The sequence below is a fragment of the Tenrec ecaudatus genome, chromosome 3, assembly GCF_050624435.1.
Source record: "Tenrec ecaudatus isolate mTenEca1 chromosome 3, mTenEca1.hap1, whole genome shotgun sequence".
Taxonomy (NCBI): Eukaryota; Metazoa; Chordata; class Mammalia; order Afrosoricida; family Tenrecidae; genus Tenrec; species Tenrec ecaudatus.
Window position 1 is genome coordinate 5,796,910 of NC_134532.1, and position 24,300 is coordinate 5,821,209.

The 24,300-nt window shown below is 44.5% G+C and overlaps 2 protein-coding genes across 3 annotated transcripts in view; one reads left to right on the forward strand and one right to left on the reverse strand.

Moving 5' to 3' along the window:
* Positions 1-6,542, forward strand: part of FNIP2 (folliculin interacting protein 2) — a 152,344-nt gene extending 145,802 nt beyond the window's left edge. For both annotated transcript variants that reach the window (XM_075543641.1, XM_075543642.1), the window contains 2 exons: positions 612-727; positions 2,854-6,542. In XM_075543641.1, coding sequence (XP_075399756.1) covers positions 612-727; positions 2,854-2,932 — 195 coding nt within the window. In that variant the 3' untranslated portion in view covers positions 2,933-6,542. The remainder of the gene's footprint in view (positions 1-611; positions 728-2,853) is intronic.
* Positions 6,543-15,473: 8,931 nt separating this feature from the next.
* Positions 15,474-24,300, reverse strand: part of SPMIP2 (sperm microtubule inner protein 2) — a 103,614-nt gene continuing 94,787 nt past the window's right edge. Inside the window, exon 4 of the mRNA XM_075544692.1 lies at positions 15,474-15,738. Coding sequence (XP_075400807.1) covers positions 15,474-15,738 — 265 coding nt within the window. The remainder of the gene's footprint in view (positions 15,739-24,300) is intronic.

Genomic DNA, 24,300 nt, shown 5'->3' on the forward strand with positions numbered 1-24,300 from the left:
GTCTTTATTGTTGTTCAAGACCTACTTAAAATGCACCCTTGAAGAGGGGTGGGGCGGCTTGAAATTACCCTGTTCCAGACATTCTACTTCTGGGAATGTTTTACAGCAAAATGAACTGAGCTAGAGGAGGAAACAATACAAGGCTGATCTTTACAAAATTGTTTCCAATAGCAAAAATACAGGATCCTGTGTGGTTAAGTGAACCAGTGTTTTCACATTCTCCCAAGTTAGCCCTAAAAATCATACTGATAGGGACTTTTCATAAAAACTGAAGATTGTTGTAAAGTACTTCAAAAGCAGGTGGGAGTTGCGCTTATAGAATAATCTCTGCTAAGTAACAAACGATTCTTTGTAAAGCCCAAGAGAGATGTGTAAACATTTTGATAGTGGTCAGAAAACATATACTTAATTGTTTTTACAAAGCCGTGCCTTCATCCCTGCTAGTGTTAGGGTTTGAGGTCACTTACACTTTTTAAGTGTTTTGAGGGTCATTGGGTAAGATGATAGCTAAGCACTGTGTGCTTAGAAATGAATTCAGAGAGTTGTAGCTATTAAAATATCGGCGACATTGTGAGTTCTCGCCCTCACTGGGAATGTTCTTGGCTTCGCAGTGCATCATGCATCTTGAAGACCGACTCCAGGAGCTGTATCTTAAAAGTAAAATGCTCTCTGAATACCTTCGAGGACACACTCGCGTCCATGTGAAAGAACTGGGTGTTGTGCTGGGGTGAGTTCTGTGCAGTGCTGCCACCCTCCCTCCCTCCACGTGAGGCTGCCCCCGGCCCCATAGGCACGGGACCCCCCAGCCAGTGGGACCCTCACCTAACAGGACTTAGTGACTCCCTGAAAGGGGTAGAGGCCTAATTCAGTGTGCGGCTCTGCAGCCCCTGAATAACAGCACGTTCCTTGTGTCTGTTACGCCTGAGTCCATAGCCTCCCTGGAATGTCCGCATGCTAAAAGGCAGTCGCCATCAGATTGCCTGATTCTTGGTGGGTCCACCTGGGTTGGAGCAGAGCATCGCTCCACGCAATTTGCAGTGGCTGCTGTGGCAGAAGTAGGTCTCCAGCCCTTTCTTCTAAGGCTCCTCTGGGTGGACTTGAACTGCCAAGCTTTTGACCAGAAGCTTGAGTGCCTGGCTGATTGCACCACTCAGGGGTTCCTGTTTTTTTCTGCTGATAAGTAGACAATCCTTTCACTGAGCTACCATGGTCACAGTCAGACCTGACGCAGCTCAGGGTAGTTTGGGGTTCCCTTCCTGGGGTTAGGAGGCAGCATCCCTGCTCCTGGACTGCAGGGGCCTGAGTCTCAGTGAGATGCTCTGCTTTCTTCCCTTTATTTAGCAGTCTACCAGAACAACACACTTTCCTTTGGGTGTCATTTTCCATAGATTGTGTACCATAACCGTCCCGGGGAAAGAAACTCTTGAGTTTTGCTCTACTCTGTGTGCATCTGTTTCCACAGAGAACAAAAAGACTATGGGATGATGGTGATAATGATGATGGTGGTGATGATGATGGTGGTGGTGATCCCTTCATATTTACATATCATGTCACCATTGAAGTTCTGCATCAAACAAGAGCGCAAGCCTGCCTTTCCATCTTTCACTCTCCTTGTCCTGCCTGCCTTCTCAGTTTTAGATCCAAGGGTGCTTCAGAAGGTTTGCAGGAAAACTCCATCATCCTTTAATTCCGTTTCACCATGATATTTTTGAAGCACCCTCGTTCTCTGTTTGAAAAATCTTTCCCCTTCTGCGGCACTTGCGGTTACAGTGAACTTTTAACATGTTTTCTGCCCTGATGTTTTGTTAGTCTTGTTTCAGTCTCATACTTTACCTAGTCCTGCCTCACGAGGTCTCCCAATGTGTGTACCTTATATTTAGACATTTCCTTAGTCCCCGCCCCAGCAAGTGTGCATCGCCAATACAACTAGAGCGGTCATACGGATTGATGGAGGATTTACCCTGAGCCCTCCCCTCTGACTTCATGGAAATCGCATCGATTTCTTCTGCGCTCCCCGCCCCCCCCCCCCTTCCCCATCATCAGGCCCTGCACCTCTGAGGTTCTGGAGACAATCTGGTGACTCTGAAATCAGAACTGGAGGTGGCATTGCTGGGAAAAGAATACACCCCCCTGACCCCCGCAGGAGTGCCAGCTACCTCTTTTTATTATTAAGATTTGAAATTTGAAGCCCCAGGGAGGGAGGGAAGCAGGATCAACTCTACGGACTGAGGCTGGCCTAACTGTCCGTTTGGCAGCATTTGCCCAGCAGCTGTACCGTGTCGGCCTTTGCTCAAAGAGAGGCTAATAAACCACGGCCATTTGAAGCGCGGTGCTTCAGAGCGCTGCGGTGCAGCTGCCGGGCGCGGATCTAAGGTGTGTGCCCAGGACTCTGAAGAAGCGGCTGCCCTCGTCGTTTTCTGAGGACTAATTTGAGCCGAGGTTCAAAACTGCCTGCACTCAGGAGTGTTGACCTGAGGAGGATCCTCCTGGGGAAAGCAGCAAGGCGCCATTGAGAAACGAAAACCAACGAAAGAAGATGTCCGAGTCCATGCAGAGGCACATGTCCATGTGCGCGCCCCGCGGGGTCTGCAGGGCTCTTTAGTGCGCATGCGCACATGGACGCGCTGAGCCACTTTGCGCAGCACAGCACCCTGCACCTCTCGGTGCCTCCTGGGCAGCCTCCGCTGGAAGGTTTTACTTGTGAAGAGCGCTTTATCGTGTTTACACCTATTTACCTCTTTTCATCAGTTTGAAGCAATTATGTAGCAGCCTAGCTTGGCATCTAAATATAATAGTACCTTTTAAAGCCCTGCCACTCGAAAGTAATCATTCTTTTCTTATTTCAATATCCAGGATCGAATCTAACGACCTGCCTTTGTTGACTGCTATTGCCACTACGCATTCTCCGTATGTGGCTCAGATACTCTTATAAAGCTCAGGACAGCTCTTCCCTGAAGAAGAAACATCAGACTCGGCGGAAGGAGAAAGAACGAAGCTCTTGGTGATGTCAGGGACAGAAGAGCAAGCAGAAGCCGTTGTTCCGTGTGTTGTCTGTTGTTCTTTAGGGTTTTTCCCTTTTGTATTTCTGCTTTCGGGCGACGCTTCCTTTGGAAGATGTTAGGTTTACTTGGCATAACAACATGTCTGTTTTTCACACAAACCTTAGGTCAGGGGTCCTCAAACTACAGCCCGCGGGCCACATGCGGCCCGCCGAGGACATTTATCTGGCCCACCGCTGCCTGTCAAGCCTAGCCGACTCGTCCAGTGTGCATAGGAATTTGTTCAAGGTTTTTTTTTAAACTATAGTCTGGCCCTCCGATGGTCTGAGGGACAGTGAACTGGGCCCCTCTTTAAAAGTGTGAGGCCCCCTGCCATAGGCCCTTTGTTACCCGGGAATCAGTAGGGTGGCTTTTCTGCTAGGGGCAAAAGCAGCACTACAGGCGATGCTAGGCAGCAGTTAGAGATGGCCCTGTGCTGTTTGGTCAGGATAAGGGCAAGTGACGTGGACTTGTTCACACGTTGGGCAGCTTTAGAGCAGCAAGAGAAACAGACACACCACTCCAGTAGGAAAGGGTTTCCGCATGAGCCAGGGCCCCTGTGCCGCCATCTGTAGTTCTGGTGGCTGGAGGTGTTACTGTGGGCACAGAACTTGACAGTTGAAAGGGCTTTACAGAAACTGACCGTTCTCCTTTCTCCTGGCGTTTATGTCGCAGATGCAGTCTGCGGGGAGGGATGGCTTGGGTCTCACCAGTACACCTGAGTCAGGATAGCATCTCAATCCCAGGATAACGATGTAGTTTGTAGGAGCGAGCAGAGTGCGTGATATGTATGTTTTATCCTGGTACTTTCGAGCTTTCCACAGCCTTTTGAAGACAGCCGGTTCACCAAAGCTATGTCTGCAACGGGGTTTCTCCTGGTAAATGCAGCAGGAGCCCCGTTCTTCCTATGATGGCTCAAGCATCTGGCTCTTATTTAAAAGGCACAGCTGTCCAGGAAATGAACCCCACAAGCATTCAGGGTGACAAATGAAAGTGATCAGTTTGAACACTTACACACGGTCCACTCTGAGCTCAAGTTTTACATGATCATCTTTGTGCCTTGAAATTCTTACTTTAAGACAAAACAAAAACGTTTCTAGCAGGTCGCTTTCCTACCACACAAAACCTGCCACACTGAGACATTATTTATTAATTTGAAGCGTTCATTTATTTTTTAAGTGCATATTTTAATTTTCTGTTAACATAAGAGAAGTTTAACTTAGTTTACTGCCCATGAGAAAGACTGTGTGCTGACATGCGGACTACAATTAAAAACTTTAAAAAAATCATTTAGAAATAAGGATTTACATCTAGCCAAGTGAAAAATACTGTTCTCCCCTTGCAGACTGGAGTGCAGTTAATTATAAGCAGACCCCTTTCACTGTTCCATGCTCGATGAATTCCAGGCCTTTCCATTTAGTCCATCGCACCTCAGACCATCACCTACCCGCCCTCTTAAGGTGTTAGAGTGTGTATGTGGGAAAATCTTGATCCCGAAGACAAGTTACATTGATGTGTCCCTTTTATTCTTTACGGATGTATGTTATTGTTGGACCAAGTAGACCAGCAGTCCCGAGGGGGGAAATGGACGGGTTATTTCTTACAGATAGGTCAGCGCTATCTGTACGGCCTTTCTCCCCCCTCTCTCGGAGGTTCGGTGTAAATGCTGCAAGGCCCCTATGATCTATACTGTTCTTGTCAGGGGTTTTTATAAAGTTGAGGTTTTCCATTCCGTTAAATCGTTCCATGAGCCTAACACTTTGAGTTAGGTGTTTTAAATTCTCTAATTCCATGTCATTGGCGTTTGCAGACAGAGAGTGAAGCACTTCTGTGACTCAGCTCAGCTCCTCGTTGTTTCTTCCTTCGCGTGTGAAGGAATTGTAACAGCCGATGGCACGTCTGCATGTGTACCTTAAAAGCATCCCCCTATTTTCTGGTTCCCTTGCTTTGTTTACAGACTTTGGGCACTTTCATCATTCACCACCTTTAAGATTTCCTAGACATTAACTCTATATAAAGTCAGATAAATTATAATAAGAACCTAGTGAACTTATTGAGACTTGACCTAACATCATAATGCAAAACACACTCTTGGAGAAATGTCTCTTGGAAAACTACCGGTGAGACATGAGGGTCACAAGTGATGCTCAGAATTCCAGCTAGTGCTTAGTCCCTCATCTCTGTTGCCTCCAAAAACAGACCAAGAATGTTGCTCTATTAAGAATCTCTCTGTAGAAACCTTAAAATTTTTTCCTAAATTCAACCTCTCTCCAAAAGTGACCAAGAGGGAAAAATAGATGCTGGAATTGTGTTGGGATACACCCACTCACACGCACGTTGCGTCCCACCCAGTGACTTCATTTCTGTCTTAGCTGAAGACGGAAATGTCCACCACAGAAGAAAATAAAACAAATAAATAATAAAGAAAACTACCTCAGTTGACAGGATTCCACCTTTCCGGGTCTCTTCAACTTTTGCGTCTTACCTGTTGAGTGTAATTTTTGTAGCATCTTGCTTTTCAAAGCAAGCCAGTGAGGCATGACAGAAGTGTGTCACTGTTACTGTGATGGACCTCTTTCTAGCATGTTGCAGTTTCTAATGAATTGGCAAGTGACCTGAATGTAAAGGTAATTGTGTATGTTTAAACACGACAATGAAAACTTAAGTTGTAGCTTCCACACTTGTGCATAATCCCAAAGTCCTTTATTTTTATCAGTGTTAAATAGCTTTTTGTACAGGCTTCAATCCATTTTTCTGACATGTGCTGTTTTTTAATGAAAGTAACTATACTCTTTCCCATCCATGGAACCGTTGTTTACACCACACAACTTTTTAAACTTACCCTGCTTTTCAAAATTAACGTTTTCAAGGGAGGGAAATCCCACTTGCTAAATGATACTAAACCGATGTTTGGCCTCTTATAATTTTGGTCTTAAGAATTTATAAAAATGTAGTAGCTTTTTAGGTTGGTCACTTCAGAGTGGATTGTATGTAAAAGTAAAGCCCATAAAGTGACCCCAAAATTCTTTTTAAAGTTCTGGAATTTTTCGCTAATACGTACTTTTTTCAGAATATTTTGTTCATCATTTCACCATTAAATTGAAAATCTGTAGCTTTTCTTGGTCAGTGTGAACCATTCGAGTTTTTGTTTTAGTCTTTTTTTAGGGTGGCAGATATTTGAACATAATTTTTGCCTAAATCAAGAGCCCACCCTGAATGTTAATTTTAAAATGTCAAATTTTGTTGAACCATTTCATTTAGTCTTGGAAGCAAGATTGCAACATGCATACATTGAAGTTGCTTCTTTTTTTTTTTAATGGGAATATTCTGGGGATGTGTTGTTACTGAAGCTCCTGCAAGACAAATTGATAGGACTTTATATTTTAGATCAGTTAAATAGATAGCAATGTCAGTGTGTGGAAATTTAAAGAACTTATCCATAGATTATTCTGATCCATTTCTCTGTGGCATTTGGTGCAATAAACCTTTTGAATTTACCTTGAACATTTGTTTTGTGTTGCCTATGAATTGTTCTTTACACATCAGCAAATGTGGGGGTCACACTTCCAGAGATTCATGTGAAACAAGTGGAGTACACATGTCGGGTTTTCAACAGAGGTTTCCAGGAAGTGTGGGCAGTGTCGACTGGCATGATGATGGGGGAGGGCAGTGAGTCCCTGTTGGGGGCGATACAGGGCGAGAGCTCGGGCAACATGTGAGTCAGTTCCACAGAATAGAAGGGGTTCCACATCCTGCTGGAGAGGCGTGTGGTTGAAAAGCCCATTTATAATGATCTGAGCCCAGAAGTTATGTTTGCATAATGATACATTGTATTTTTAGAATATGCTGAACTTTCTAAGAATGCAATTATTGCTTCAACTGAGGAAAGAGTTTACTTTGTAAGCTCCAGAATTTTCGCAAGAAACAGTGACCTCCATGAATTTAGCAAGAATTGACTAAATTTGGAGAAGCTCCTTTGCCAACAGCCACGGTGCTCAAGGTATTCAAAGCTCCAGTCTGGTAGCTGTCCCGTTCCTGGAGATGCTGCAAGCAGATACAAGCATCTGCCAACTCCACGGTGTCCCCTAAAATGCTGTGCTCCAGCATTTACAGATTTAAATACCTTCTTATCATTGATTACTAGAGTACCCGTAAGGCATTATGTTGACAGCTTATAAATTTCATATATATCATAGATTTGGAGCAAGAACAACACTCTGGTCCTTGAGTTTGCATTCTGATAAACTGACCTTCAGAACGCCGTGGGTCGGAAGGGGCCGGTAGATGAGTAAAATGCTTTTCAGCTCTAGGATTCCAGAAGCAGGAGGCCCTCACTGGGAAACGTGAGCGTGGTTCTGTGAGCACCACAAGGAAAGACCAAAGACGTTTTGTCCTGAACGAAGAGACCAGTCCAACAAGAGACGGTGTCTGCGAAGTGGAGTTCGTCAGTCACAACATCCTCACGCCAAGTTACAGGAAGTGAGCTTTCAAGCCAGGGCTCTGAACATGACATAGCAATAGACTTCAGAGTCATCTCCTGTGGGCCAGACAAGCGTCCCATCATCTCCAAAAGACGTGTTGCAAAGAAGAATTTTTAAAAACCAACCCCCCACTCAACCGTGATGGATCCCTACAGTTTGTGACCCACCGCCACCTTTCTGTTGATCTAAAGTCTCTCTCCTTTCCTTGACTAGGATTTCCAAAGACATCCTAGTTTTTCTTTTCCTTGCATCCTCTATGTGCTCTTCCCACCGCTACCTGGCTTCTACCCCTGACCTCTCACGACAACCTGCAAGCTCTCGCTGTATACCTCCCTTGCCCTTACAAGTCTCCATAACCAGAAGCCGCAGCATTCCGAGCTGTTGCACCTACTTGCATCCTGCCTCTCTCTGCCCTGTTTCAAACTGTCGACCTTTCCTAACTGCGTGACTCAATGCCCCCACGAGATGGCTCAGTGCCTTAGCAGTTCGGTCTTTCTAAAAGACCACCCCCATCACTGCTGTTTGAGAGTGTTGCCAGTACAATTCAAGTTCATAGCACAAGGTACGCCAATAACCCAGCCAATTATTCTGCAGTCCTCGCCAGATAAGGCCCCTTTGCCCTCTACTATCCAGACACTGACAATGTGCACGTTCCCAAAGGCACTGGAATATCGTTACCGTCCAGGGCTGCCCTTCCTCTCCCCCTCTCCTCTGTCCCAACTCCGTCCTGTTTGTAGTTCAAAATTCAACTCTGTGAAAACTACGTCCCCATCCCCAGCCAGTCCTGGGGCTTTTGGGCTTGACTCAAGTCCCTCTGGGGCATGGGGGTACAGTGAATGGTATGACTCTTTGCTGGGCATGCCTACACAGTAGAGTATGCTGGGCCCCCCTAGGGTTTCCCGTATGGGCTCCAATAAATTTCTTCCCTTTTGCTTAAAGAAAAAGAAAACCTCTACTACCTTGTGACTACCGTAGCGCCTTCCCAAAGCAACCACTGCGTGTGTCTTTGCTGCACGCCTGGTGTTAGGTGTCAGGTCCGTCAAGTCGCTTCCAACTCAGCAGATGGGAACTGCCTGGCCAGCGTTATCCTCACAATGGCTGCGTTTGAGTTCATGGTTGCAGCCACTGTGGCAGTCTTTCTCATCGAAGGTCTTCCTCTTCTTCACTGCCATTTCACTAACAAGCATGATGTCCCGAGGACTTGAAATCTTTTCCTCTAATGAGCATTCTGGCTGTCCCTCCTGGTAAAGGTGCTGAATCTCAAATCCACGTGTCCCTCCCAGAGTCTGGTTGTAAGGGGCCACTTAGTTCCACCTCACGATGACTAACCAGGCCCTCCCGGTGCCTTCCTCAGAATGACACTGTTGGAGTCCACTGTAGTAGCCACTGGGCTAATCATTTCCTTCAGGGTCTTCCTTTTGCTCCGAACCCAGTCCTCCACTTATGTAAATGTGAACCCCCTGTGATCATAGTAACTGTCTGGACTAAATTGGAGAATTTCTGTTCTTGGCGTTAATGTGAGTAGAGGGATGAGAGAATGTACCACTCACTGAGGGTAATGTTCCTGTCTTGAACTGAAGGAGGTCAGTAAGGTTACTTGCAGAAAAATAGGAAACAGATGATGTCTAAAGTATGTGTTTGCATGCACATTTCAGGAAAACCATTATCAAAAATCATAGAAAGTAGAAGAAGGCAGATAGAAGACAGAATTTGAGATACAAAGGCGGTACCCCCCCCCAAAAAAAAGTTTTTTTTTCCCCAAAGCTATGTATTTGAATTTTATTTTATAAAACCACCTTATCACCTCAAAGTACTGTCCACTATCTTGAATACATTTGTCAAATCTGCTATACCATTCTTGGCAACATTTCTCAAACTCGTATGGCAGACAGCACCTCCCTCATTTTTTATTTCACCTCTTCTATGTCATTAAATCTGTCCTTTTATGTCCATAGGCATTCGCGGAAACAAACAGTTGTCAGGATTGAGGTCATGTGAATAAGGTATGTGGGGCAAGAGAGACACTTTGGAGCTGTTCTTTCAAAGCATGGCATGTTTCCACTTGATGCTCTTTTTCATGGTCAGTCAGATCCCAAGGCACAAATTTTGCAAATCCATTAAAAATAGCTGAACTGAACTCCAAGATAGTCCAGATAACTTCCCCATCTCTTCAATGGTCCGTTGTCAGTCTTCAAGCACAGCTGCATGAATTTTGTTGGCATTTTTGACCATTCTGAATATTGACACACGTCCATAATGAGGTTTGTTGTCAATCAACATTTCACCTCTTTTGAATGAGGAAAACCACTAATGTACTTGAGTTTTTCCCATAGCGCTATCCTTGTAAACTGTGTTCAACATCACAACAGTTTCTGCAGCATTTTTCCCAAGCAGGAAAAAAAATTTCATAGCCGCACACTGCTCTCTTAAATCGACCATCACAAAAAAACAAAGTTTGAACGGAATTGCTTTTATGAAAAAAATTCCTTTTGACCAGAGAGAATCTTCCCAGGTGACACTACTGGGTTCACTAACTCAGAGCAAGTTGCTTGATGCTCACTTACTGGGAAAAAATGCATACTATGAAAGCTCCTCCCAGTACAGATTTTTTTCTCCCATTTTGGGGGTTACCCCTTCTTATTTTGAAATTTTAAAAAATTAGAGAAATTTGGGGAAATAGAAGAAACTAGAAGTTTTCCCCATGGGTCTCCAAAACTATATGTAAGAGTGCTTGGGGTAAAGTTATATATATAAATAGTACCTACTCTTCAATATTATAAATTGCACTCTTGGAAGCATTGTGATGTAATCCTAAGCCTGCAAATATTAATTGAAGGATGACCACGACTGTCCCAACAGCTGTGAGGCTAGCACAGGATCAGGCCGGGTTTCATTCTGCTGAGCATGGGTCACTAACTATCAGACAGAGCCCCCTCACTCAGAACTACTACAACTCACTCAGAACAACTGCAGCTCACTCAGAACTACTACAGCTCAATCAGAACTACTGCAACTCACTCAGAACTACTGCAGCTCGCTCAGAACTACTGCAACTCACTCAGAACTACTGCAGCTCACTCAGAACTACTACAGCTCACTCAGAACTACTACAACTCACTCAGAACTACTACAGCTCACTCAGAACTACAACTCACTCAGAACTACTGCAACTCACTCAGAACTACTACAACTCACTCAGAACTACTGCAGCTCACTCAGAACTACTACAGCTCACTCAGAACTACTACAGCTCACTCAGAACTACTACAGCTCACTCAGAACTACAACTCACTCAGAACTACTGCAACTCACTCAGAACTACTACAGCTCACTCAGAACTACTACAACTCACTCAGAACTACTGCAGCTCACTCAGAACTACTACAGCTCACTCAGAACTACTACAGCTCAATCAGAACTACTGCAACTCACTCAGAACTACTGCAGCTCACTCAGAACTACTACAGCTCACTCAGAACTACTGCAACTCACTCAGAACTACTGCAGCTCACTCAGAACTACTGCAACTCACTCAGAACTACTGCAACTCACTCGGAACTACTACAGCTCACTCAGAACTACTACAGCTCACTCAGAACTACTACAGCTCACTCAGAACTACTACAGCTCACTCAGAACTACTACAACTCACTCAGAACTACTACAGCTCACTCAGAACTACAACTCACTCAGAACTACTGCAACTCACTCAGAACTACTACAGCTCACTCAGAACTACTACAACTCACTCAGAACTACTGCAGCTCACTCAGAACTACTACAGCTCACTCAGAACTACTACAACTCACTCAGAACTACTGCAACTCACTCAGAACTACTGCAGCTCACTCAGAACTACTGCAACTCACTCAGAACTACTGCAACTCAGAACTACTGCAGCTCACTCAGAACTACTGCAACTCACTAAGAACTACTGCAACTCAGAACTACTGCAGCTCACTCAGAACTACTGCAACTCACTCAGAACTACTACAGCTCACTCAGAACTACTACAGCTCACTCAGAACTACTACAGCTCACTCAGAACTACTACAGCTCACTCAGAACTACTGCAACTCACTCAGAACTACTACAGCTAACTCAGAACTACTACAGCTCACTCGGAACTACTGCAACTCACTCAGAACTACTGCAGCTCACTCAGAACTACTACAGCTCACTCAGAACTACTACAGCTCACTCAGAACTACTGCAGCTCACTCAGAACTACTGCAGCTCACTCGGAACTACTACAACTCACTCGGAACTACTGCAACTCACTCAGAACTACTACAACTCACTATGATCCAAATAGACATGCTTAATAGTTGATGAGTCCGATTTCTGGCGACAGAAACTAAGCAATATTTTACTGAGTTGGCACGATCCTTCCATGGACCTAGCAGAATCCCTCTACATGTACAGAACAGGAGTCTCTGAATGTATCCAAGTTCTGGCTCCCTTTTTCTAGAATTCCAACATAGGACAGGATACAACCATCCCTGTGGGCTTCCAACACTGCAGCTCTAAAAACGAACCAAAAAAACCCTTTCCATAATCCACATATCATACAATTCAATAATTCATTCATGAGGTCTGTACCTCTTTACAGGAGTAGAAAGCCGAGTCTTTCTCCCTAGGAGGGGCTAGTGGTTTCAAACTGCTTACCTTGTAGTTTAGCAGTCCACACTTAGCCACTACACTATGTAGGATCACTGTGAATTGGAACGGACTCGATGGCGATGCATTTTTTTATTTGTTTGTTTTCTTGATAACTGACATTTGTTATGCTCAGTTTTGGGATACTGGATTACAAAATGCAAGGCACATGAACCTCAGCCGTAACTCTACAGAGTACAGATACAGACAGACAGAATACAGATACAGCGATCCCCATTTTCCTTCTGAAAATCCACCCAGAAATTGCAGAACTTGTTTAAGATCCCACTGATGGTCCAAGAAAGCAGGGGGACCAGAGCATTTGAATTGGTCTATGTTTACCCTGCTCATCAGTCGAAGAAGAAGGTCTTCAGAGAGGTCCCAAGTCTACCTTCACTTCACACACTGGGGATGTTGTCAGCTTTGAGGAAAAGAGAGAGACGACTGTTCTGTGCAGGTTAGACCAGGTGATGAAGAAGACCTTCGAAGTACAGCACCACTCCCACTTCTTGCTTGCTCTAGCTAACAAATGGAGGACAATACCTGGTGACTCTGCGCAACGAACGGTAGGTGGCTAACCACGAGGTCAGCAATCAACCCACTAGGTGCTTGCTCTCTGGAAGGATGTTGAGACTCTGCTTCCAGAGAGATTTCATCTCAGAGCTTTATCTAGGGTCTCTGGTAGAGAACCTGACAGCAATGATTTGGAGTTTAGCTTTTACTAATTATATGAAGTCTCCAGCTCCAGTGGCATGGTCATTACACATTGGGCTGCTAATGACAAGATCAGCAGTTCAAAACCACTGGCCACTCCTCAGGAGAAAGGCTTTGTATTGGCATAAGGAGTTCCGGTCTCCGTAACTCTCAGGCGCAGTTCTCCCTCCCCTGTTGCTGTGAACTGGCATCAATTTGTGGACAGTGAGTTGACGTTTCCATGTGGAGCTCCGGTCAGGCAGTGGTTAACACGCCGCGGCTAACCCAAAGGGAAGAGGTTAGAATTCACACGGAGGCTCTTTGGGAGAACAGACTGGCCATCAAGTTCCAGAAACTCAGCCACTCCCCTGACTCACAAGGGGTCCCCATGAGTCCGGGTCTCTCATCTTGTGGATTAACTACGAAAATGGATTATAGCCTGAAAATGTTTTCACAGGTTAGAAGGAGCAATAAAACTGTGATTACGATTTAACAATAACAAGCTAAATCTGACCTCCTCTGGCCTCCCCAGTGTCACAAGATGGGAATCAGACCCATCTCTGCTCTCCGTCCTTTGTTACCTCCTGGGACACAAACTGTTGCTCCCATACCGCTCTGCAGTTATGCTGGCATTGAGAATGGTTTGGTATGGCTGCAGAGAACGCACAGATAATACCCCAATTAAGGGATTTATTAGATAAGTCAATAGTTTACCACAAGTCAGGCTCAGTGTTTACTGAGCCTGTGTAGTAAGGATGCAGTCATTTGTCTCTTCAGCCACCAGTCAAGTCTCTTGGTCCAGTTCTCGGCCTGTCAGACCCAGATCCATGGGCCACGAAAGCAGCCCACCTGTTGCTAGTTCTGCAGTTCGGTAGTCTCGGTCCAGGTGGGGAGAGGACCCCCAGTGAGTCTCCAGGGCACCAACGCTGATGCATCGGGTCTTGGTGGCCTTTGCCACATTAGACAGAGATCCTGAAGGTGCTCTTTCCATGTCCCCGGGTTTCTCTTTTTGTTTTTGCTTCAAAGATGGTACATCCTTATAATCAAGGGGTTGGTGACAAAGGCTCTCTCTTACACATGCCCTGTTTGTGTAGTCACACCCAGCCATTTGGTGGGAGTTATAGAGGCTTAGGGAGAAGAACCATGATAGTGGGACAAGAGGAAAGTACAAAGAGCTAGAGGAAAGAACTAGTAGGCAAAGGGCCATTATAGAGATCTAAATACAGGCATATACAGATGTAAATATATTTATATACGACGAGGGGGAAATAGATCTATGTACATATATTTATAGGTTTAGTATTAAGGAAACAGATGGACAGTGGGCCCCTGCTCAAGTACTCTCAACAATTGTTCTAACAATTCAGCAGTCTGAGATGCTCACCTTCCTTGCATGATCGCTGAAGACAATGGGTGCACAAGCAGATGTGGTGAAGAAAGCTGATGGTGCCCAGCTACCAAAGGATATATCATCGGAAGTCTTAAAGGCCTGAAGATAAATATGCAGCCATCTAGCTGAGAAACAACAAAACCCACATGGAGGAAGCAAACCAGCCTGTCCTGACTTGATCACTGAGGACAAAGTGGGTGCATAAACAAAAGTGGTGCAGAAAGGTGCCTGGCTATCAAAAGACACAGCATCTGGGGTCTTAAAGGCTTGAAGATAAACAGGCGGCCACGTAGCTAAGAAACAACAAAGTCCATATGGAAGAAGCACACCAGCCTACCCCAACACGATCACTGAAGACAAAGTGAGTCCATAAGCAAATGCTGTGAAGAAAGCTGATGGTGCCCGGCTGTCAAAAGATATAGAATCTGGGGTCCTAAAGGCTGGAAGATAAACAAGGAGCCATCTGAGAAACAACAAAGCCCACATGGAAGAAGCACACCAGCCTGTGAGATCACAAGGCATCGAACGGATCAGGTATCAGGTATTAAAGATTAAAAAGAAAATCATAGCATTGTAAATGAGTGGGGACTCAGGGCACATCTGTGGAAAATTGGACATCCCCTTGCAGAAGGGCTGTGGGGAGGAAATGAGCCAGTCAGGATGCTGTGTAGCAATGATGAAACATACAATTTTCCTCTAGTTCTTGAATGCTTCCTCCCTCCTCACTATCATGATCCCAATTCTACCTTACAAATTTGACTGGACTAGAGGATGTACACTGGTACAAATAGAAACGGAAAACACAGGGAACCCAGGACAGATGAACCCTGAAAGACCATTGGTGAGAGTGACGATACTGGGAGAGTGGAGGGAAGGTGAGGGAGTAAGGGGGAACCGATTACAAGGATCTACATATAACCTCCTCCCTGGGTGGCAAACAGCAGAGAAGTGGGTGAAGGGAGACGTCAGATGGTGTAAGATATGACAAAATAATAATAATTTATAAATTATCAAGGGTTTATGAGGGATGGGAGAGCGGGGAGGTAGGAGAAAAAATGAGGAACTGATACCAAGGGCTCAAGTAGAAAGCAAATGTTTTGGGAATGATGAGGGCAGCAAATGTACAAACATGCTTGACACAATGAATGGATGGATGTATGGATTGTGATGAGTTGTAAGAGCCCCCAATGAAATTATTTAAAAAAATAAATTTCACTCCACCACAAGAATGTTCTCTAATTCACGTTCGTTTTTCCCAGTGGTAATTCCGAAAGCAAATGCTTTTACCTGTTCCTTTGGTGGCAGCTGCGGGAGCACAGGCGGCATGGCAGCTCGTGCGGATGATGCCTTACTCTGCCTCAGAAGAACAGCCCTCTTGGAATTCCTTTTATTGGTGTTCTCATAATCACCCAAGTGCCAGGCAAGAGAGCCACGACTGTACTTCCCCTGCATGTCCAGAAGGTAAGGCTTGGGTTGCCTGAAACAGAAATGAGTTGGTCAGTTCTCTAAAAAAAAAAAGAGCTCAGAACAAGACTAGCAGATTACAGACAAGTGTGTCGCTTGTAATTTGAGGTGATTTCTAGCCAGGTGGTTGGGAAAGCTAAGAACCTGCTTGACCCACTGCTAGTGTCCCAAGAAGGCTCTGGATTCTCTTTATACCATTTTACTGGGTGTCCAGCTGCTGGTGATGCAGGACAATTCCACCCCCAGACCAGCCAGTTATCTTGTCAACTTGTTCCAGAGGGCACTTCTGCATGATCCAGTTTTCGATCAGCCATGTACCTCGAGGAGTTGGAATCTATGCGAAGACAGAAATCTCGTGGGATTTTTGTGTTCTCCTAATGGATATTTAGGAAAACATCAGCTTGGCGATTCCACATTCTTTTGGACCATGTGCAAGAAGAAAGATCCAGCTGCCCTCCCTCTCCTTTCCTTAGGGAAGTTCTCTGGTAAGTTAACAACCCTAAATTAAAATGGCATCTGAGCCCTTCCTTTTGTTTATAAAGGGCCAGATAAATAATGGAAAATGACAGGGATGCTATATTTATGAGACTAGGCAGGCGGAGCTCTGGTGGCATACTAGGAACACACTGGACTGCTAACCACAAGGTCAGTTGTTCTAAACCACCAGCCACTTCAAGGGAGAAAGATGAGGCTTTCTACTTCCTTAGTCTTGGAAACCCACAGGGGCAGTTCCACCCGGCCCTATAGGGTCATCATGAGTCAGAATAAGCTCGTTGGCAGTGAATGAGGCAGGAGGCGTGCAGCTCATGTTTGATCATGGAGCTAGGGAAAGTGAGCAATCCTCACCTTGCGCAGGGGTCAGACCCTCCCTTCTCACTTAGCAGATGGTGTTGGGAGAAAGTTGACCCTGTCACTCTGCTAGCAGCACCCGTAGCTTCCCATGGCCCTCCGCTGTGAGATGTCATCCAGTCTCTTCCAACTCAGAGCCGCCGTACAAACAGAACTGCCCAGCCCTGCGCCATCCTCAAAATTGCTGTTAGGTCGGTGCCCATTGTTGGAACCATGTGCTAATCCATCTCACAGAAAGTGTTTCTCCTTCTCACTGCCCTCCAATTGGACCAAGTATGATGTCCTTCTCTAAGGACTGGTCTCTCCTGATAACACGTCCAAAGTGAAGGCTGTGCATTGAGCTGGTAACCAAACCATAAGGGCAGCGGTTCAAACCCATCTTAATCTTCAAAGTGACATCTTTGCCTTTGAACACCTTAAAGAGGTCTTTTTAAAATATTTTATTTATTTTACATTTTTCACACACATAAAGACAGTTTATTAGTTTCCTAACAAGAGACAATGACATGAATATTTTTTAAAGGGATTTCATGTCATTTAAGAAGCCACAGGGATTCAAGGGAGGAAGGTAAAAATATTTAAATTGATCAAAAGGCACCACGACATCATCGAAAATCTTCCACCGCGGTGGCAGTAGTCAAGGACGCTTAAGCTACAGCGAAGTCATGTGATAGAATTATTAGAGATTACATAGCAGGGAAGTAGTTTGCTTTTCATAAGATTATGGTATGCTGGTCCATTTATTTTGCATTTAAAAAAAAATCATTTTATTGGGAGCTTATACAATTCTTATCACAATCCATCGCTCCATCCATTGTGTCAAGCACATTTATACATTTGTTGCCATCGTCATTTTCAAAACATTTTCTTTCTATTTGAGCCCTTGATATCAGCTTCTCATTCTGCCCGCCTCCCTCATGAACCCTTGCTTATTTATAAATTATTATTTTTTTCATGTCTTACGCTGACCAATGTTTCCCTTCCTCCACTTTTCTGTTGTCCACCACCCTGGGAGGAGGTTCTATGTAGATCATTGTGTTAAAGAGATCTTTTGCAGCAGATTTACCTCGTGTAATTATTTTCTTTACCGTCCATTCCCTGGGTATTGATGGTGAATCAAAGAAAAATTAAATCGTTGGCCACTTCAGTATTTTCTTCATTTATCACAGTATTGCTTATTGGTCCAGTTGTAAGAATGTTTCCTTTTCTTTATGTTGAAGTGCAATTCGTTCTGAATCTTGTAGGCTGCGATCTTCACCACTCTTCAAGTTCTCTTGGCCCTCAGTCTGCAAGGCTGTGCCATCCACATATGTCCAGTTGTTACTGAGCCTTCCTCCGATCCTGATGCCGGACTTCTCTTTAGTTAGCCAGCTTCGCGGGGTATTTGCTCAACATGCAGGTGGAATAAGCACGGTGAACGTATGCAATTCATGTAGTTGATGTTCGCTTTTGTCCTGTGCTTTGTGTTTTTCTTTCATTAAAGTCTATCTACTGCAGGCCCGCTTAATTGGTTTGCCTGCCGATGCGCTTCCCACAGACGTGCAAACGGTGCGACTCAATGGTTTGCAAGCTAGCTCATTATTTACACAGCAACTTCTCGTTCAAGACTCATGCCTGTGAGGCAGCAATTTTTCCTCCTCTTTGGCACTAATGAGTAACCATTGGGCGGCAAACCCCACAGGTTGGCGCTTCAAACCCACCCCTAGCTGCTCTCTGGGCAAAAGATGAAGCGGCCTGCTCCTATAAAGATTGAACATTTCTGACCCCTCTGTAGGTTCGCTTTGAGTTGGGACCCAATTAGTGACAATGAGTTTCCATTTTAAATTTAGTTTATATAGTAGTTTATATTTGACTTATTTTGCAGAACCTATTAAAACAGGAGCCCTGGTGTCGCTGTGCTTACGTACTTAGCTGCTAATCACTATGCTGTCAGTTTGAACACCCTGACAGCTTTGTGCGGGACCGGTGGGGACGTCTGCTTCTGCAGAGCGCACCTTTGGAAACCCTAGAGAACTACTCTGTCTTACAGTGTTATTATGAGTCAGAATTGACTTGAGGGAAATGGGGTTAGGTTTTTTTGTTTTTTACTAGTATACACTTAAATTTATTTCTCATTCTACCCCAAAAGCTCAAAGTTCTTTAATGGGCATAGAATGTGTCTCATTCCATATGGGGTTTCCAATATATGAGGTGGTATCCTCCTCCCCCAAACGGATTTTCCCATCCCCATAGCTATGTATTTAATTAAAAAAACAAACAACAAAACAACCTATCTCCTTGCAAGTACTCTCCATCACACTGAATACATTTGTGAAATCTGCAATTCCATTCTTGGAAACATTTTTCAAACTCATCTGTTTGGATGGCTGACAGCACCTCCCTCATTTTTTTCTTCATCTCTTCTATGTCGTCAAATCGCTGTCCTTTCATGTCCCTCTGCATTCATGAAAACAAGGAGAAGTCGCAAGGTGTGTGGCATAAGACAGGCATGCTCTTTTGTGCCCCAAACTGGTGCCCTGAGACGTCTGCGTGAGCTGGTGCATTGTCATGGTGGCCAAACCAGCCCCATCTGCCACGAATCAGGCTATTTTGGTCACAAACTGTAACAGAATCTTTTCAGAACCTCTAAATAGAAAGCTTGATGAACAGTCTGACCTGGTGGAACCAAACTCTAAATGCACTATGAATCAACGTTTTTGTCTCTTTGGGAAGTTGACAGATGGCCAGAATGAGGTGTGTCCTCAATCGACATTTCACCCTTTCTGAAACGAGAAAACCACTCATACATCTGAGTTTCGCCCAGCGTCCTTGTAAGCTGGGTTCAACAGCACAACCATTTCTGCGGTATTTTTCCTGAGCCGGAAACAAACTTTCACAGCCACACACTGTCCTCTTAAATTGGCCATCACAAAAGCCCGAGTTTCAAGTGAAACTGCTTTTACAAAAAAATGCATTGTGACCAGAGAGAAACTTCCCAGGTGACATTATTGGGTGCACTAACTCAGAGCGAGTTGCTAGTGGAGAAAAAAGCATACTATGAAAGGGCCACTCTGCCCAGTACCCCCTTGTACATTACCCCATTGTTAGTTTTCCCCTGCTGATTCCAACTCATGGGAACCCATGCGTGCAGAGCACAACCACTCCATAGAGGTTCAGAGCTGTGAGCTTTCAGAAGCAGATCACCAAATCTGGGGTCTGTCTCAGCCAGTAGCCTTTTCAGCTAGTTGTCAGTCACTTACCCACCCAGGGATATACCTACCCAACTACTCTAGAATGCATGGTGGTGACCAGAGCTGGATTATTTTACTGCTACCTCCCATTCTTCCCTTCCATCCCCTTCTGTTCCACCTGCTTCTGCCGCCCCCTTCCCTTCCCACCAATAGCAGGTGTACATAAGTGGTTCTGTGCATCGTGGCTTGTTTCTGTTTTCTATCCACAAAGCCCCCTCAAAACAAAAACCCTACCCAGTGCAAGCAGGTTGATTCTGACCCACAGGGACCCTGCAGGTGAGCTGTGGGGTTGAGCTGTTCCAGGCTCCAAAGCTGCAGCCTCTAAGGGAGCAGACTGCCACATTTTTCTCCAAATCAGAGCCACGTCAGAGAAACGGATGACCTTGGAACACTGACGTTTTGTTGAGCAGCTGAGTGCTTTAAGCATTGTGCAGCCCGGGCTCTCTGACTTTGTAGAAGGCCTAGAGTCTAGCAGGGAATTTTTTTTTTACATTTTATTAGGGGCTCATACAACTCTTATCCCAATCCATACATATACATACATCAATTGTATAAAGCACACCCATACATTCTTTGCCCTAATCATTTTCAAAGCATTTGCTCTCCACTTAAGCCCTTTGCATCAGGTCCTCTTTTTTTTCCCCTCCATCCTCACTCCCCCCTCCCTCATGTGCCCTTTGTAATTTATACATCGCTATTTTGTCATATCTTGCCCTATCTGGAGTCTCCCTTCCCCACCCCCCTTCTCTGCCGTCCATCTCCCAGGGAGGAGATCACATGTAGATCCTTGTAATCGGTTCCCCCTTTCCAACCCACTCACCCTCCACTCTCCCAGCATCACCCCTCACACCCCTGGTCCTGAAGGTATCATCCACCCTGGATTCCCTGTGCCTCCAGCTCCTATATGCACCAGTGTACACCCTCTGCCCTATCCAGTCCTGCAAGGTAGAATTCGGATCATGGTAGTTGTGGGGAGGAAGCATCCAGAATCTGGGGGAAAGCTGTGTTCTTCATCGGTACTACATCGTATCCTGATTGACCCATCTCTTCTCCTAAACCCCTCTATGAGGGGATCTCCAGTGGCCGACAAATGGGCCTTGGGTCTCCACTCTGCACTTCCCCCTTCATTCACTAAGGTATATATATACATATTCTTTTTTTTTGTTTTTTGCATGATGCCTTATACCCGGTCCCTTTGGCACCTCGTGATTGCACCAGCTGGTGTGCTTCTTCCATGTGGGCTTTATTGCTTCTGAGCTAGATGGCCGCTTGTTCACCTTCAAGCCTTTAAGACCCCAGGGGAATTTTTTTAGGAAATTTTAAGGGACAGGATGGCTAATGGTTTGAATAGGTACCTCTTATAGTTTGTGCTAACTTGATTAGAACAAAACCATTTGATATAAATGTGTCTCTTTATCTTTAAAATAATTATATAAGGAAATATACTGAATGTTGTCAGGTACATCGAACTGGTTCTGGGTCACAGTGGTCCTATAAAGGAAACACTGCCCAGTCCAGGATACAACACTGCTTGGTCTTTGCCAACCTCACAATTGCTCTTATGTTTGACCCCATTGGGGCAACCATTGTGCCAACCCACCTCATCCAAAGCCTTCCCTCTGTCACTGCCCCTCCATTTTACCAAGCATAATGTCCTTCTCCAGGGCGGATCTCTCTTGCCAACATGGTCAAAGAACGTGAGACGAAGTCTGAACACCCTTGATTCTAAGGAGCATTCTGTACTTCTTCCAAGACACATCTGCTTGTCCTTTGGGCAATCTATGGAACATTCACTATTCTTCACCAACACCATAGTGCGAATGCATCAATTCACCTTTGGCCTTCCTTATTCAATCACCAACTTTCACATGCATAGGAGGCAATGGAAAAGACCATGACTTGGGTCAGACCCACCTTGTCCTCAAAGTAATATCCTTGCTTCTCAGAACTTCAGAGTGGACTTCTGCAGCATGTTTACCTAATGCATTGCACAGTACCATCCGTTGACTGCTGCTTCCAAGGGTATTGATTGTGAATCTAAGCAAGATGAAATCCTAGACAACTTCAGTCCTTTCTCCATTTCTTATGCTGTTATCTATTGGTCCCATTGAGGATTTTCTTTACATTGAGTGGTAATCTATACTGAAGCCTACAGTCCATAATCTTCATTAGCAAGAGCTTCAAGTCCTCCTCACTTTGGGACAGCAAGGCTGTCTCATGTGGATATCACAGGTTCTTCTCTCCAATCCGAAGAAGCATTCTTCTTCATATAATCCAGTTTCTCTCATTATTTGTCAGTGTGTTAGTCTGGGTACTTTAGAGAAACAAATCCATAAAAACTCATATGTATATAAGACAGAGTTTTATATAAAGGGTAAGTGCACATCAAAAAAACATTCCAACCTTGTGCTTCCCAAGCCCGTAAGTCCAACATTAACCCATAGGTCTGACACCAATCCACAAAGTCCTCCTCCATCTAACAAAACAGACACAATGATGCCTACTGCAGGAGGAAAGCCAAATCAGTGAACATGTAAGCATCTCAATGCTGGCAGGGTTCTCCACACGGCTGCTCCAGCACCCAGGGCTGCACTGGGGTAGGTCCATGTGGCTTCTCCTCAGGGATATCTTGCAGGAAGTGAGCCTTGCCAGCTGAAGCAGGGAACTGGCTAAGGCAGCTGCACCCAGGTCCAAACACCACAAAGCAAGAAACCGGAGAACTAGAAAGGTGAGGGTCACGGAGCCATTTATCTCTCCACCCTTCAATTAACATTACATGTGTTTATCAGGCAGGTTGGCACAATAAACGTAAACTATATCAGTCAGCATGCAGATTGAAGAAGTATGGTGAGAAGATATCACCCTGATGCATACCTTTCCTGATTTTAAACCATGCAGTATACATTTATTCTGTTTCCACAACTGCCTCTGATCCATGTACAGTTTCCACAAAAACACAATGAAGTGTTCTGGAATTTTCATTCTTCTGAAGGCTATCCATAGTTTGTTGTGATCCATACAGTCAAGTGTTTTGCATAGTCAATGAAACACAAGCAAACATCTATGATAGGTTTATTGTGCCAACCTGCACAATAGGAACAATAGATTAATCAGGTTGCAGTCTGATTGGAGGGCCAAGAGATAAATGGTTCTGCAAGTCCTGCCCCTATCTCTCTTGCTCTCTGGTGATCAGACCAGTGTGCTGCTACTTTAGCTAGATTTCTGCCTCAACCTGTGTGTTACACTACCTGTGAGCCAAGCCAATCATGGATTATGTAGCTAGAGCTTGAGGCTCTTTCTAGACCTACTTCACCATGCTGCTGGTGCACACATCGCTAGAGCTTGAGACTGGTGGATCCTGTTGCCTTGCATTGCTTGTGTTCAATATCCCATCCAGACCTGCTTCACTAAGCTCCTGTGCTACTGACGGTTGCTGCCTATTGCTGACTCAGTCTGTTGTCTGCTTCCTGCGGACAGACTCTGCCTGTTTTGCCTGAGGGAAGATTCCATTGTTTGTTTCCTTGACCTTGAACCGAAGCCACCTCTGTGAATTGAAGGACTTTCAGTATATTAACTGTTCCAGAAAGGTGGGTTGAACTGAGTCCTCTGTACTGCTGTGTGGACTAATTAGCTGTTATAGTCCTTCTCTATATATAAGCCTATCCATAAATATATGTATATATATACACACACACATAAGTGCCTTGGTTTTGTTTCTCTAGAGAACCCTGCCTAACACAACATCCCTTGTTTTATGCCATCTGAATCTGACCTGAACCTCTAGCAGCTCTCTGGTAATGTATTGCTGCAGCCATTGTTGGATGATCTTCAGCAAAATTTTACTTGCATGTGGTAACAATATTTTTCTATATTTTACACATTCTGTTGAGTCACCTTTCTTTGAAATGAGTACAAATATGGATCTCTTCCAGTAAGTTGGCCAACTATCTGTCTTCCAAATTTCTTGGCCTGGATGAATGAATGTTTCCAGAGCTTCATCAGTTTGTTGAAACATTGTAGTTGGTATTACATCAATTCCTGGAGTCTTCTTTTTGGTTAATACTTTCAGTGGTTAATACTTTCTTCCTTCGTTACCTTTTGATTCTTGCTCATGTGCTACCTCTTGAAATTGTTACATGTCAACTAATTATTTTAGATAAGTAACTGGGGATTCTTTTCATCTTATTTTAATGCTTTCTGCATCATTCAATATTTTGCCCATAGAGTCTTACATTATTGCAACACAAGGCTTAACGTTTTTCTTAAGTGCTTTCAGTTTAAGATATATTGAATAGTGTGAGAAAAATCCTAAACCAAATCTAGCCTGAAATGAATGCTGAAATATTAAAAATATGCATTTTAAATTCAAACTATGTTATGGCCTAAATCATGGGTATCCAGGAGTTCAAGATTATCTACAATTAAAGAATTTAAAAATCTTATAGAAATGCTAGTTATATCAATTATGGAGATTTGCCCACACAATCTTGACCTTG